The sequence below is a fragment of the Thrips palmi genome, unplaced genomic scaffold, assembly GCF_012932325.1.
Source record: "Thrips palmi isolate BJ-2018 unplaced genomic scaffold, TpBJ-2018v1 HiC_scaffold_4, whole genome shotgun sequence".
Lineage (NCBI taxonomy): Eukaryota > Metazoa > Arthropoda > Insecta > Thysanoptera > Thripidae > Thrips > Thrips palmi.
Window position 1 is genome coordinate 4,579,069 of NW_023144631.1, and position 16,368 is coordinate 4,595,436.

The 16,368-nt window shown below is 58.6% G+C and overlaps 1 protein-coding gene across 2 annotated transcripts; it reads left to right on the forward strand.

Moving 5' to 3' along the window:
• Positions 1–373: 373 nt before the first annotated feature.
• On the forward strand, positions 374–16,360 carry LOC117649211 (sodium-independent sulfate anion transporter). Of its 2 annotated transcripts, XM_034391742.1 has the most exons (10): positions 374–900; positions 6,406–6,498; positions 7,236–7,415; positions 8,430–8,867; positions 10,142–10,362; positions 10,471–10,816; positions 13,707–14,009; positions 14,227–14,372; positions 14,501–14,819; positions 14,903–16,360. In XM_034391742.1, exons 2-10 carry the CDS (start codon positions 6,414–6,416, stop codon positions 14,950–14,952), a joined length of 2,088 nt encoding a protein of 695 aa, XP_034247633.1. In that variant the 5' UTR covers positions 374–900; positions 6,406–6,413; the 3' UTR covers positions 14,953–16,360. The 2 variants fall into 2 exon arrangements, with proteins under 2 accessions (XP_034247633.1, XP_034247634.1); XM_034391743.1 differs by lacking the exon at positions 6,406–6,498 and having other exon boundaries at positions 477–900.
• The last annotated feature ends 8 nt before the right edge of the window (positions 16,361–16,368 follow it).

Genomic DNA, 16,368 nt, shown 5'->3' on the forward strand with positions numbered 1-16,368 from the left:
TGTTTTCGTGTGTGATCCTTCAAAATCGAAGTGTGGTGTACATTGGCTAAAACCTGATACCTTTTCTTTAACTTTGGCCAGTCTCGTGTCACCTCGTGTCTTGTCCAGTGCACTTGGAACGCCCAAAATACACCATCCCAAACCGCGGAAAAGACATGCGGCAGTAGGGGAAATTATGCCTTTATTGAATTTGTGTAGTATCAGTTTTTTTCACGAGTGCCGCTGCACTGCACCCCGTGACCGACCGCCCGACCGCGACCACGTGGCGAAAGGCTCGAAAGGCCGAAAGGGGAGACAAGGAAGAAGTGCAGCTCTTTGCGCATCTTCCCTCCTTCTCCTCCTCCTCCTTCGTTTCGCCGGCGATTACAAGCACTCATCAAGGCACCGCGCGGCGACGCGGGGACTCGGGAAATGGAGGAGGAGAGAGGCGACGCCGTGGCGAAGGCGGAGAGGCAGACAGAGACATCGATAGTCTGACGCGAGTGTCGTTGGCGGGGCGGCCGCAGGGGCGCGCTGCCATCGCCGCTGTGTGTGTGTTGGTGTGTGTGTGTGACTGGGTAGTTGTGACGGCGTCCGTCCGCGGCGCGAGTGTCGCCGCCCGAGCCGGCAAACCAACCTAACCTCGTTGCTGCGTGTAAATATTGGGACCATTACTCGATGCCGCGTCCCGTCGTACGGATCGCTCCTCTCTCTCGCGCTCTCTCTCGAAGCCGGTCGCCCGGTCTGCGCCAAGGGCTGTCTCCGTGAGGACGTCGTCGCGGACCTTCGTCGAGGCCGTCGCCAAGCACCGCCACCGCTGAGGGCCGGTGTTCAAGAGCCGCCGTTCAACACGTCGCCGACCCGGGTCGGAACCAGATCGCCACCCCGGCCAGCACCCTGACCGGATCCCTCCGGATACGAGTGAGTGTCGCCGACGGCGTCCTGGTTCTCCGCGCTGCTGCTGGCCGAACCGTCGTCTGCTGAGCTTCCAGTTGCCGCCGGCTTTTGCATAGGGGTAAGTTGGGGGAGGAAAGAACTGTGTAAGAAAAGTACACTACCCTGTGGCCACACAACGGGCATCTGGACATTCATTTGTCAGGGTTTTCAGACTCACATTTTCACATTGAGTTGAAATAACAAGTCGAGATATCAGCGCCATGAGGGTGTACTTTTCTTACCCTGTACTTTCCATCCCCAACTTAGTTGGACCGTCGTTCGTTTTTGAGCTTTCTCTGCCTGGCAATCAAGCTCTCCTCTCCGCTTTTTCGAAGTGCCGCCCCGTCCGCGAGAAACGCGGTGCTCTGCACAGTGTAGGGAGGGAAGTCCACCGCACGGTGCTACTGTGCTTTCGCGTCCACGCGCCATACCAGCGCTCTGCACTCGTCGCATTTTAAGAGTTTTTTGGGGGGATTTTTTTTGTCTGCACTTTGTGGCGCTACTGTACGTGTACGAGTCTTTTCGGTCGGGCCAGAACAACGTACTAAATTCTCGTGCACTGTTTTGACGTAAGTTACGCATTTTTTTTGTACATACTTATAAGCTTCTGCATAATATTGTGCACAGCAACGCTAAATATTATGCGCTGTTGTGCGTTATATTGTACTGAAGCTTACACACGTTTAAAATAGTGCGTAACCCAAAAGGACAAAACGTGCAAGATAGTGTGAAGACAGGCGGCGGACGGCGGCCCGTCTCGCGCCTCGACGAACGACCGGCCAGTCCTCCTGTTGGCCTTTTGGTTGTCCTGGAGAATCGGCGTCGCGCTGAGGCGCTGCTACAGTGGCTGCGCAGCCAATCATCGCTCGATGACACGGAGACCGGCACCGGGGAGGAGAGGGGAAGGGGAATTCACGGAACCGCGAAGCTTCGGGGTTGCAGAAAACTGATTTCGAACAGTGCTCTTGTCTGACTCGCACCCAATGTGGCCAGGCGCCCTCCTCTCTCTCTCTCTCTCTCTCTCTCTCTCTCTCTCTCTCTCTCTCTCTCTCTCTCTCTCTCTCTCTCTCTCTCTCTCTCGCACTGATCGGGATGCGAGAGAGACAGCAGTGGACTGTGCTCCAAGGACGCGAGGGGTCGGCGCCCCGCCGGGCAGGCAGCCCCTCCGCCTTGGCGCTGCCGAGGGCGCTGCAACAGGCTGGAGGCGCGAGCGGCGAGCCCCCCGAGGGTAGGCAGCCCCTCTGCCTGCGCGCAGCCGTGCCCGGCGGGGGGCCCGCGCCCACGGCGCTCTGCCTGGCTTGGGCGCTTGGCGCCGCCTCGCTTTTGCAGGGCTGGCACTACAGACTCCCCCGATGGGGTATCGCCTAGCGGACCGCGGACCGCCACGTATCTCACGGGGCTGTGTCCGGCTGCCCCGCACTGTAAAAATTATTTTAAAAAAAATCGAAAAAATACCGAAAAGTGCGTTTTGACGATCCATCGGGAATTTTCATGAACTTCATTTTATTCACATATTTCAGTTTCAACAGTGCCGCAATAATGTGGAGGGTGCACTGCCAATCCCCTCCCCCGAACCTGGCGCTTCCGACGCGGTCCTGCACTCGCGAAATCTCAGCCGGATTCCGAAAAAGCGGCAAACAGTTCCCAGCGCCCTGCGTCAATATTGAACGAGCTACAATGTTATCTGGCTCGGCGTGGCGGTGCTGCTGGTCGTTGGTTGTGCTTGCCCGGTTGCCCGGCGTGCCCGCGAGCGCCGTTCCTTATCTCGGAGCCGCTGCCGGTCATGGAGCGGCACGCGCCGCACCTCCTCTGTTCTCTTGTCTTTGTTTTCGTCGCTTTTTAAATTTTTCGATCTGACACGCTCGGCTGGAGTCCGCGGCAATTACTAAACGGACGGCCGCGCTTCGGTGCTTTCAAGGAGCGGAGCGCGCCTGGCACCGCCGCCGTCGCTGCACTGCACGCGGATCCTCGAGAGTCGTTTCGTCGCTGTCTCTGTCGCACTCACGGGGCGCTCCGGCATTGTGCGAGAGAGACAGAGACGATTCTTTGGAATCGCCAGACTGCACGTCCAGTGTGGATGGAGCCACGCGCGCGCCTGTTCATTCTTTTTTACTGACGCGGATTCGATGGACGGCACGCCAAGTCCGATGCGCTGTCTCTGTCGCACTCGCGCGGCTTCCGCACGGTGCGAGAGAGACGGAGCGACGAGGCACCTGCAGGTGCGGTGCTCGCTCTATCGGCCAGGTGCCGCGTGCAGCGGCAGTGTCGTGGCGCAGTGGCGCGCGGTCGCCAGCGCCGTGCCAATTGGCTCTATTTCGGGACGACAGGGAGAAAAAGAGCGACAACGGGGCGAAGTTAAAGGGATGGCCGCCGAGAGCATCTCCAAGTCGCCCCGTCCGCTGTGGCGTCACAACGGTCGCGGGCTTGCCGCCTTGCGTTGACGCACGCCGCCTGGCCGGGCTGGCCCGCGAGCCCCTCTGTCTCTCTCGCACTCATGGGGCGTCCCGCACAGGCGCGAGAGAGACAGAGCGACGAACACCAGCGTGCCGGCCACCGCATGTCGTGTGACAGGTGCGCGGCGCGGTGCCACGGCGGCGACGGTCGAGGCTTTGGCAGTGGAGACGCGAAAAGTGAATGGAGCACCCCGTTATAAATACGCTGACCTGCAGGCCGAGGAGTCGCGCTGTCTCTCTCGCTCTCGCGGGGCTTCCGTGAAGGGTGCGAGAGAGACAGCGCGCTGTTGTCTATCCCCTGACGTGACGGGCTCGCCTGGCGCCGCCCGCCCTTGGGCCCGCCCTTGGGCCCGCCCGCCGTGCTGCACTGTCCGCGTGTCTCGCCCGCCGCGGAAGGGAGAAGGGCCTGCACTAGAGTTGGAAAGGTGAATTTAAAAAAAATCTTTTTCCGATGTATTTTTCTTGTTTTTGGAAAAGTGCGTAGCATAGCATATTGGCGCGTCCCCCTCGCCCTTTCCCCATGAAATCGAAAAGGCATCCGGCCGAATGCACACGCGCGGCGCGGCGTTGCGTGGATGACCAGGGATGACCCAAAACGACGCGATATGGGAGGCTGCGCCGGCGGCCCAAATTCGGACTTTCGAGATAATTGGAGGAATTGGGGAATTGGAACCCGCGCGCGGCCTTTGAGACAACCTTTGGCACCGGCCGTGTCCACGGTCCAAGCGTCCGTGGCGTCCTCGAGCGCAGCGCGCGACGGCCGCCCGTAATCTTGGCCGTCGAGGCTGTGTCGCGTCGATCCGGCTAACACTGGCCAGCGATACGGCCTTGATGTGACTGAGCTGTTTTGGCCGCGTTTAAAACTAAAGACAATAACTTTTTTAAAAAAAGTTCCCAAAAACATGTATTTAAAAAAAAACGAAAAAAAAAGAAAATTTACAAAATTGAAGAATACCCTTTTTATCCTTTTCTTTAACAAAATTTGTAACTGCTTTTCTATTTTTAAAACTTTTTTTCGAAAGCTTTTAACTGCTTTCTACGTACATTGAAGTGTTTAGTACGAGCGTTGTTTCCAATGTAGGTGCAAAACGGCAAGGCGATCCCCCCGTCGGTCCGCGACTCCGCGACACACACAGCCGGTGTGAGTCACGCTCTTGGACTTCCCTCGACGGCCCGGCCGACGGTGGCCCGGAGGTGATGCACTGAGTGCGGCGGGAAAGACACGGGCTCACCCAACACGCAGTGGCTGCCATTGCATCTCTTTCGGGGTCCGTCTCTCGCGGCACGCGATGGCCAAGCGGACGGACAGACAGACGGACAGACGGACGTGTAGGTTCAAAGGCCCGGCCGGCGCGTGCCGCGTGCCCCGCCCAATGAGATGAGGGTTCCGCATGAGACTCGCGTGAAGCCGAGTGAAGTGGGTCAGCGCGGCGCGCACTGTGTTACAGTGTCGAGGAGGACGCGTCAATGGAGCGCCGCTTCCGCGTAATCTCTCGGCAGCACCCAGCAGACTGTGCAGACGAGCCCCGTCTCCGTCGCGCGTCCACGGCCCGGCCGCCAGAAGGTCGCGTCGCGGCCGAGAGGAGCGACGCCGCCAAGCAGCGGCTTCGCGTCGCGCTGCCTCTCTCGCACCCTCGCGGAACGCCCAATGAGTGCGAGAGAGGCAGGGCAGCGAAAGCCGTGTTCGAAATCAATCAGGCTGCAGGGGTCTCGTCTAGCTGTCTCTCTCGGACTCATTCACGAGTGCGAGAGAGGCAGACAGAGCGACCTCTCGCTCGGTGTCAACCTGCTCCTGTGGCACGCCGCGTGGCCGCGTGGCGGTACACTGTGACCCACGCCGCACCGATCGGCCTAGACACCTTCCGTAATCGCGTCCCCTCATTCCATGTTGTTGAAAAAAAGAAAGGCGTGGCCGGCGGTTGCTGTCGGCCGCCCGAGTCCGAAGCATCGCTCTGTCTCTCTCGCACCCTTACGAAGCGCCCCGTGAGTGCGAGAGAGACAGAGGCGATCTCTCGGAATGGCGCGGCGGATAAACGGGGCCGCTTTGCCGCCGTGCGCGTCGTGGTTTTGCATAATGACATATCGCTCGGCGTGCTCGCTTGCTCTGTTGCTCAGCGCGGCGCGTGGCGACTCACTGTGTTTCGGTCCGCTGACCTGGATTTCGCTGGGCTAACAGGCCGGCAGGCTGGCAGGCTAGGTGGATAGATATGCCGGTGACGTCACGCCCAGTGCAGAGCATGCGGAGTACGCGCGGCGCGGTCCCTCTCCCTCTGGCCCAGCCCGGCACGGCGTCGACGGGCTGCAGGACTGTGCCTTCGTCCCTCTGTACGCGGTGCGTACTCGTCGTCCCGTCTCTCTCGCACTCATGGGGCGTGCCGTGGGGGTGCGAGAGAGACGGAGCGAGCCGCCGTGCTGCACCGGCGCGTGGCGGCACGAGCGCGGCTCCACCTTGTCTGGCCGCGACACTGTGACGTCTGGCCGTCTGGACGCCGAGCGGCGCGTCGCTCTGTCTCTCTCGCACCCCCGCGGGACGCCCCAAGAGACAGCGCGACGAAAGCGATCCCTCGGACTTCGGAATGGCTCCGCCGGCCTCTTTGGGGTCTTTCCGCGCGCGCTTGGAGCGTCCTCCAGGCTCCAGGCCGTGCCGCAGGCCGTGCCCCGGGCCTCCAGGAAGCCCGCTGTCCGGCCGGCGACCGCGTGGTCGGTTTGTTGTGGTCACGTGGATGGAGCCGGGCCGGCCGACCGGGCGGGCGGGATTGATGTATGGACACGACAGTGGAGTAACGCTCATCCGGACCGGTCCGCGGCGGACGCCGGCTTGGAGCGACTGCCCGCGATCGGCGGGGCGGGGCGGGGCGGGCAGAGAAAGAACGCTGCGACAACCCAACGACGATGAGAGCGATGAAGTGCAGAGACTAGGACATTGAAAAATCACCAAAGTGGAACAACTTTCGTCTCAGAGGGAATCAGTGCCGCTTTGTGCTTTTCGACCCGGACTCGGTGTGTTGACGCGTCCGTGTGCTTTGTGTCCCCGCAGCCAGCCACATGGGGGATAGGAAGCTTTCGTCCAGCTTGAGGATGTTCCGCTCGATGAGCTTGGCTTCGCGCGGCGGCCACGAGCGCCTCAGAGGTAGGCAGCCGCATGCGCGCGTGTGTGGCGGGCCGAGCAGCCCGCCAGCAGGCTGACGAGTCGTCGCTCTGTCTCTGTCGCACTCGTGGGGCGTGCCGAGGGTGCGAGAGAGACGGAGCGACGACTGCACGGTTCCGGAATCAACCTGCTGGCAAGCCTGCTGCCCGTAGCCTGAGCATGAAGTGTGTAGATTTTGGCTGACGTGTCGCGTGTGTTTTTCGTACCGGCATGTGTTTTGTTGGCCTCTTTATCATTACAGAAACAAACAAGGTTTTTCGCACACAGCGGGTGGGCGCTCACTGAGCCTTGTGCAAATGCAGACTCACTATTTGGCCACGGGACTCGGTTCGAAGATAAAGCAGAAAAACCGGGTCGGCCCGTCTGCCGTGGCTCATAGTCGCGGCTCATTCGGTTCTACCCGTCGGGCGTCACGGTCCCGATAGCGAGGCTAGTAGAGCGCCCACCTGTCGTGTGTGTGTCCCACCCGATTCCACCCGCTTGTGAAAACATCGGTTAGAGTCGTTGGAGTCAAGGGAGGATCCAGGAGGCGATGTAGCAAAAATTTACCTACAACCCAACCTAACCAAGCAAAAATTGTGCACAACTTTTTACCTACCTTTCAGGCGCCTTCACGGAATCAGCCCCCCCCCTCCACTTTTTCTGGATCCGCGCATGGGTTGGAGTAGCCACGCACTCTTTTGAAACGAATTAGCACTGACTGACTCGTCTGTTTGCAGAGATGACTCCGGGCGGTAGCACGGACAAGTTGGAGCTGGGCGGCGGGGGGCAGGTGCCCCCCTCGCCGTCGCCCTCGCCGGGCTCCTCGCCCGAGGGCACGCCCCCGCCCGTCGTCAAGCCGCAGCGGAAGTACTCCACCAAGACGCCCGCCGTCTACATCGGCAGCACGGACTTCATATGTACGTTTGCCCGCCAACCTGATGCGACTAAACCCAATCTAACTGAACCCAACCAGGTACACCGAAACCGCGTATGGTTGTTGGTTATCTCGCCGCGGTTATTCTTGGAGGAGAAGTGCAAATTTACTCGCGCAATCCCTAATTTCCTTCTCCACTGAGAATGAAAAGGAGTCTTGATCCATACCATATTTTGGGCGAGGTATGAATCACTCAAATTTGCGTAAGGTCTATTTTATGACCCAAATTTGGGTGAGTAAGGTAGCTAGAAACTATTATTACCTAGAAGTGAGGAAACCTTCGTCGGGTGTTAAAGGATACTTCACCCCAAACTATAGTCCTGGTTATGACTCTTTCATTCTCGAGTTGTCGTCCTCTCAGAACCATACGTGATCGTAGATAATCTTCCTTGTAATCGGTATTTTTCTTTGTGTTTGGAATGCGTGGCGCGCATAGCTTAATCAATGGCGGGAAAAACGAGGAGTGGGAATGTCGATGGGATGAGCGTCGAACATAATCTCACCTGATCCGATGCAACCTTATCTAACCCAATTGAGCCTAACCTGACCTAACCTCACCTTTTACGGAGTGTGTACCCAGTTCTACGTAACCCTAGGGAACGTTCTCATACGTACTTCTTGACCTTCTGCATGACGTCACGAAAACAGTGTTATGCGGCTTACCTTCGTGTACACGCCTGCCAAGATTTGGACGCATAGCAGTGTTTCTGTGACGTCTCTGACGTCAGAGGAACATACATGTACACTGAGAATGACTGAGTCGTCATCATGACCAAAAGTGGGGGTGAGGGACTGCCCAGATGTTGTGAGGAAGGCATCCTTGCCCAAAATATGGTCCTGATCATGTCTCTTTTCCATCACTAGTGTGTAGATGGGAACTTGCACGTCACCTAGCCCAACATAACACAGCATAACCTAACTTAACCTACATTAACCTAGCATAACCTGATTTAACCTAACCATAACCAAGTCTAAGCGTCCATTTTTGTTCCCGCAGTGGAGGAGGAGCACACGCCCGGGCCGCGCGAGGTGGTGCGCGAGGCGGTGCCGTGGCTCAAGCAGCGCGTGCGGCGCGCGTGCACGCGCAAGATGCTGTTCCGGCGCCTGCCCATCCTGGAGTGGCTGCCGCGCTACACGCGCAGCGACTTCCTCGGCGACCTGGTGGCGGGCATCACGGTGGGCCTCACCGTCATCCCCCAGTCGCTGGCCTACTCCAACGTGGCCGGGCTGCCCGCGCAGTACGGCCTGTACGGCTCGTTCCTGGGCTGCCTCGTGTACATCTTCCTCGGCAGCTGCAAGGACGTGCCCATGGGCCCCACGGCCATCACCGCCCTGCTGGTGTACCAGAGCCTGCACGGCCACAGCCCCCAGTTCGGCGTGCTGCTCTGCTTCCTCACCGGCATCGTGCAACTCCTCATGGGCGTCTTCGGACTCGGTAAGGGCTTGGGGAGTGCACAGTGGGCCGGGAGACGCGTTTTGAGCTCCAGAGTCGCTAAATGGGACTCGAACCGAGCTTGTGACCCCACCAATGGATTCCTCGTTCGGAGAGCAATCCATTGGTGGGGTCGCACGTTCGGTTCGAGTCCCATTTAGCAACTCTGGAGCTCAAAACGCGTCCCTCGCTCGGGGAGTAGCGACGGCGCCACTCTTTCCGCCGCGGACTTTGGCGGGACTTGTCGGCGCCCGCCGCCGCTCTGTGACAGTAGACTGATTCCGAGAGTCTCTCGTCGCTCTGCCTCTCCCGCACCTAGTATACAGGACGCCCCATAAGCGCGAGAGAGACAGAGCGACGAGAACGACTCTCGGAATCAGTGTGCTGTCTGTGACGGGACAGGCGCTGTGACAGAGGAATAGAAATGTCGCGGCCTCTGACAGCCGCATCAAAGGGCGCGTGATGTTGCCGTGTCGCTGTCGCCGCGGCCAGCCCGCCCGAACGGCAAGCGGCGCAGCGGCACAGTGACACAGCGGGCCCGGCAAGGGTTTAGGACGCGGTTAGGCTGCGACGGAAATAAACTTCGCCCAGATAATTGTGTCTCGCCGCCTCGCACCTTTGCCGTGTGAGCTGATTCCGCGCGCAGTGCGCTGTCTCTCTCGCACTCGTGGGGCGTGCCGTGTTAGTGCGAGAGAGACAGAGCGACGGGGAAGCTCTGAGGGTGTACTCTGGTAATGGCCAGCCTGGCCGTTCTCGCCGTGCCTGGCGCCTTGCGCGGCTGCCAGTGCTGTCGCGTCTTTCGGGGGCCTCCCCCCCCCTTTTCCCCCTTTCCCACGTGCCTCGCTGCCTTAACGTTGAGCTAACGCCGCGGCCAACTGCCATAGACGTGTCGGCGCGGGGCTGCCGGGGCTGGCTCGCGGACAGCTTGACTTTGGACCAGAAAGCGGACCCCCCGCGGCCCCCACCCCGCCCCGCCCCGCCGGCCCCATGACCTTCACCTCGCCCATGAGACTGGGAGGATGCATAGGACGGCGTGGCGCCGGGTGACAAACACACAACACATCGACACAGTCAATGATGATCAAATTGCGAATCGAAACGGGCGAGTGAAGTAGCGCGCCAATGGGATGAGTTATTGACGTGACGTGACGTCATCGGCGTTCTCGTTCTGGTTCGCCCATCGCCGGCCGCCGTCCATCTCTCTGGCCAGAGCCTGGACACTGCAAAAACAGTGCGGCGCACACAGTGTACTGACGAGCGCTTCTTCCTTTCGGCAGGCTTCATCATAGACTTCGTGTCGGGCCCCGTGTCGTCGGGCTTCACCTCGGCCGTGGCCATCATCATCGTGTCCACGCAGGTCAAGGACATCCTCGGCATCACCGCCAAGGGCTCCACCTTCATCTCCATCTGGACCAGCGTGTTCGACGACATCCACAACACGCGCCTGTGGGACCCCATCCTGGGCGTGACGTGCATCGTCGTGCTGCTGCTCATGAGGGTGGGTCTTGATTTGCTCTACGGAAAGGGTGTGAATTTTGTGCCTTTTTGCCTCTGCATCCATTGCACGCTCTTGGACGAAATGTGACTTTGGCATGCCTCTGCGCAGATGGTGGCGAGCGTGGAGCTGGGCCCCAGCGACTCGGAGAAGCAGTCCCGGTGGCAGCGCTTCGTCAACAGCGCGCTGTGGCTCATCGGCACCTCGCGCAACGCCATCCTGGTGGTGGTGACGGGCGTGCTGGGCTACCACTTCACGCGCGACGGCGGCGAGGCCCCCTTCCGCGTCATCGGCTACATCCCGCCCGGCCTGCCGTCCTTCCAGCCGCCGCCCTTCTCGGCCGTCGAGGGCAACTCCACCTACTCCTTCGTGGAGATGGTGTCCACGCTCGGCTCCGGCGTCATCGTGCTGCCCCTCGTCGCCCTGCTGGAGAACATCGCCATCTGCAAGGCCTTCGGTGAGTTCCTCCCCGGGCTGTCTTCACTCTCGGCGCCCCACGCAGGGTGCATGCACTTTCGGCGTGGCCACCAGAGGCTGGTTTTGGGCGGACCCGAATAAACTCTATACACGTTTGAAGTTCAAATCAAAAGTACCCCGAATTCAATTTTTGAGGGTACCAATGGATTCCTCGTTTCGAGCAATCCATTGACACCATCACGTGTTAGATTCGAGACCTGTTGAGGACTGGAGGGATCAAAACGCGTTTTGGGGCCCAAATCAAAAGTACCTTGAATCGAACACTTGAGGGTATCAATGGATTCCTCGTTCGAGGAGCAATCCATTGGTACCGTCAAGTGTCCGATTCGAGTCCCGTTTGATGTCGAGAGAGATCGAAACGCGTTTCGAGTTGTCTGGCCCACTCCTCGACTTGCCAGACTCGCCAGACCGCGCGGCCCTCAAGTTCCGCGATACGAGCCTCGCGAGTGTCGCCGCGCCGCCGATCGAAAGCGAGCGTGACTAACGCGACAGCGATGGCAAAATCGTTAATCCGAGGACCGTTGTTCGCGCAGCCGGAAGGAAAGGCGAAGCGAGGCGAAGCGAGGCGAAGCCGCGGGGCGGCGAAGGGAAGATTCCGTTCGAGTCCGTCATCGGATCGCGCGTCGCTCCGTCGCGATCCTCCTGCTTTGTTTTTTACGACCTGAATGGCATGTCGAGAGAACGGATTGGAAAGGAAAGCCACTCACCTGGTTCTCCCAAGAAATGGGCGCCGCCGTGCTAATCGCATTTGCGCACCGACTGTTCCCCCCTCTTTTTTCCTCCTGAAACTCGCTTGCGTGTGTGCGTGAGTGGTGGGTGGGTGTAACCTTGCTAATCTTTGCCGCTTAACGTCGCGTCGAACTCCGCGCCGCTAATCTCGGGCCGTTTAGTGCGCCGTTTATCTCGAGGGTCCGTGTCGCCGCCGCCACCGCCTTGGAGGCTTGAAGCCCAAAGGGCCTCCGCGGCTGTTTACCTCTTCGCCTTCCGCTGCCTGCCTGCGCTGCCTGCCGGCTGCTTGTTGTGCCGCGAGCCACCTGAGGCTGAGGCGCGGTCCCTTTATCAGTCCCTATGTGTGTCAATGGTGCCAGTGCGGCCGGCCGGCGAGCAGCAGACCGATTCCGAGAGTCGGTTGCGTCGCTCTGTCTCTGTCGCACTCTTGAGGCGTCCTGTACAGGTGCGAGAGAGGCAGAACGCCGAAAACGACTCTCGGAGTCAGTCCGCAGTGCCCCCGCGTTGAGCACCCAAGGAGCATCGGCAGGACGAGGACGGCCTTCCCCGCGGCCCACTATCACCGTGTTTGTGAGGAATGGCCGCCGAAGGCCGAAGGTGCTGAAGGTGGACGAAGGTGGCGTGGCAGAAGATGGCCAATGGTGGCCGATGGTGGCCGGAGGTAAAGTCTCAGAGGGAAGTCCAGGGCACTGCCGCGCGCGGTTCAAGTCGAACGCGGGGGTGGCGGTCGTCTCCCCGTCCCGGGCCAAGAGAACCTGCAGGGGTTCATGTCGAATGTGCCGACCTAGAGGTGGGCGATACATGTGCAACCCCACAACCCCGTCCGCCCGGTGTGTCCGCCGGCCGTTGTCGTTTTGGTCGGCGCGCCGCCCGATATCCGCTCTGGTCGTGATTTCGGTGTCGCCGCGCGGGTCGCGATTGGTGGCGCTGACGCGGTGACAGTCCCGCGTCGCCCGTCCACTCGGCGTACTCCGCGGCGTGGAGGCTCCGCGTGGCTCCGCGTCCAGGCCCTCAAGGCCGCCGTTAATGGCGCCACTTGCCCGGCCGGCCAGTGTTTGGAGCAGCGTGCCGGACTGCGGCCTGCCTCGCCGACCCTCTCTCTCGCACTCGTGGCGCTCCTTGTACGCCGTATGGGTGCGAGAGAGACAGAGCGCCGAGAGCGACTCTCGGAATCAATCAGTCCACAGGGATGCCCGCGGACATTCCCCATTCCCCCGCGATTCGCGATTCGCGCGCGGCGGGCTTTTCTTTTTTGGCGCGCGCGGCGGTTTGATGTCTGATGCTTTATCAGACGGCTTGGCAGGGCGACCTTGATCCTGGGCGCCGCCAAGAGCGTCGCGGTCCTCGCGGTCCACGCGGCCCCGCCGCCCCGCCCAGGTGGCGTGCCAGTGCGCCAGTGCCTCGGCCGGTGCGGCGGGCGCGGCCCATTTATTTTGAGCCCAGCCCTGGCCGGGCCTGCCGAGCCTGCCATGCCGAGCCTGCCATGCCGCCATGCCGCCTCACTCTGAAGGGTCGTGCCGTCGCCCTGTCTCCGTCGCACTCGCGGGGCGCCCCCTAAGGGTGCGAGAGAGACAGCGGCGCGAAGCGATGACGCGGGCCGCGCCGCCGACTCGCGTTTGTCATTAGACAATAGACCTTTGGCCGCCGGGTTTGGCCGAAGCTCAACCCTTCGAACCAGACAACCCGCAGACCGCCAAAAAGGCCGATGGCGTGGCAAACGCGCCCGGCCGGCCCGTTGGAGCGCGGCCCGGCCCAAGTGTCAAGTTCACGGTCTTGCGAAAACAAAAGTTGGCTCCCAGCGAGGTTTGAACCCGTGCCAGCGGCGCGGCGGCGCGGCTACGCTAGACGCCGTTCAATTATCCCTTGGTGGCGGGGCGGCGAGGCGAGGACCGAATGAGATACTGGGGCGGCGCGGAAGAGAGATGAGAGAAATGACCTACCGAGGACGACGAAGACAGTGGCGACAGGCGGCATCTAGGGGGGACGGGCAAAGTGGCTCTCTTTGCTTACTTATAGGGTCAAAGTAAGGCTTTTTGGCTACGTTTTACGCGGTTATCAGGGGGAGGCGAGGCTGCATCCGCCCCTGGACGATAACGACCCGGCCAGGATTTGAACCCGCGACTCTTGCTTGTCTGTTGCAGCCAACGGCAAGGCCGTGGACGCGACGCAGGAGATGCTGGCCATCGGCATGTGCAACATCGCCTGCTCCATGGTGCAGGCCTTCCCCGGTAGCGGCTCCCTGTCGCGCTCCGCCGTCAACAACTCGTCCGGGGTGCGCACGCCGCTCGGCGGCCTGTACACCGGGCTGCTCGTCATCACGGCGCTGCTCTTCTTCACGCCCTACTTCGCCTACATCCCCAAGACCGCCCTGGCCGCCGTCATCATCGCCGCCGTCGTGTTCATGGTGGAGGTGCGCGTCGTGGCGCCCATCTGGCGGTCCAAGAGTGAGTACCTCTCGCCGCCTAGCACCGCCCCGTATGGGTGCGAGAGAGACAGAGCGACCAAAGCAGTGCTCGGAATCAGTCTGCTGAGGGCCAACCCCCGTCTACGCAACGCATCCTGCCTTCTGGTCTCTCTCGCACTCAATGAATGTCCGTAAGGAGCGACAAGGGTAGAATTTTGATTGGCGCCTCTAAACGACCCCCTCCTTTCCTCTTCCAGAGAGCGACTTGATCCCCGGCGTGGTCACGTTCCTGGCCTGCCTCATCCTCGCCCTGGAGGTGGGCATCGTCATCGGCATCGGCACCAACCTCGTCTTCATCCTGTACCACGCGGCCAGGCCCAAGATCTCCATGCAAATCCTCAAGGTGATTGAATTTTTTGCAGAGTTTGGGTGAAAAATTAGATGAATTGTCACTGCGCTGCGTCTGAGTCCCGGCGATGTCTCTGGCTGGGTCATGCCCTGATACTCATTGTGTGTTTGTTTCCCCCACAGAGCCAGGGCGGCGTCGACTACATGCTGCTGACGCCGGACCGCTGCCTCATCTTCCCGTCGGTGGACTACGTGCGCAACATCGTCACCAAGTACTCCATCAAGCAGACCAACCCCGTGGTGATCGACTGCTCGCACATCTACGGCGCCGACTTCACCGCCGCCAAGGTCATCGAGTCCCTGACGCAGGACTTCTCGCGGCGCGGCCAGACGCTCTTCTTCTACAACCTGAAGCCCTCCGTGGTGGCCGTGTTCGAGGGGCTGCAGCCGCAGGACTTCCACGTCTACTACAACGAGGCCGAGCTCGACGACCTGCTCAAGAGTGAGTAGCGCTACGAGAGGCCACCCCTTTCGCCGAGTTTTCTTTACTTATTCTGTAATATTTTTTTAATTTTTCCTCAACAGAATACCAGAAGCCCTCTCCCCCGCCCAGCTCCATCAGCATTCAGCTATGACAATTAGGGCAGGCGCTGGCACTACAGCGGCTGTAAGGCGAACGCGGCGACCAAAGTGGGAGTAACGCTCCGGCATCGCATGGTGCTCGCGGTGCTGGAGCCCCCCTCGACTTAAGACTGCAGCAAGACGCAGTTTGCGCGCAACACGGCCCCGCCGCGCCGCGCCGCTCAGACTGCCAAGTTGTTATTTATTATTTTCTTATTATTACTCAGCGAGTGTGTCTACGGATCTTCTTCGACTGTGATTGTCGAGGGCGAGGAACGATAATGTCGTCTGTGATGTGGGTGTGGCTTGCTCAAAAGGAAAGGAAGGCTGGTGCTATTTTATTTTTTTATCAGAAGAACTTCTACGACTTTTGGAATTTTTGTGTGAACGGGTTCCCTCTTACGTTGGACTGTGGGGTTCACTTTGCATTTGCACCAATGTGAGTGGGGAATTAATTGAGTGGCTTTTGAGTACGCTTCTGTTTAAGAAGAGTGGAGGTTGAGAAAGCTTCGTTATGTGATATGAGAATGTGTGAGCCCTCTTGTGAGGGGCACACTATAGATATCAGTATTAATTTGTGTCCTACAAATTTCACTCCAAAGCATGTTTCATGCCAATCGCATGGTTTAATCTTGGTATTATTTTATGATGCGAATACTCTGTGATTTTAGTTTATGCCTTGCTAGAGGTCAGGATAGAACAAAATGTTGACAGCTTTTGTATCGATATTATTCCAGCACCTGCCGTAAAGCAGAACAATGTGAAGGGAAAATAAAGACCTCGATATGAATTTATTCCGACTTAGTGTAGACCCATTCATGTTTTTTTGTTTGTTTCATGATGTCATTTCTTAGATTAGTTATTAGATCAAAGACAAAGAATTTACTAATATTTGTCAAGTGGAAACAAAATGTTACTTCTTTAAAATAGGCAATAACATCATTTTTGTGTGATCTGCTGGATCCTTTCCCAATATTTGTTTTGTAGCTATGTCATATGTACCTACTAGTTCTAAACCATTTAAATATTTAATGTAGTGGTTGTAGTTTGCGTATTTGCTTTGTTTTAGCTGTGACAGTAAACAGATCTGTTTTTAAAAAAATGTCTTAAAAGAAAATAGTCTTGATGTGTATTTGAAAATACTCTGTCTTCAGATTTTTGTGGGAGCTCAAATTCACTATTTATCAGCCACTCCCCTAGACAACTCCCTTAATCTGTCTTGCCAGGATAAGACTGAGAAATTGTGACTTTGTCTGTTATTACCAGGTCAAGTGTATCAATTTATTTTAGCTGTGCTTACAATTTTAGTCAATCAATTATTAGCAATCAATTTTAAAAAGAATGTTTACTTTTACATAGACAGATGAAAAACACTGTCACTGTTGCATCATCAGAATTAATTAAAACTGATTCAAACCACAATTGCGTTG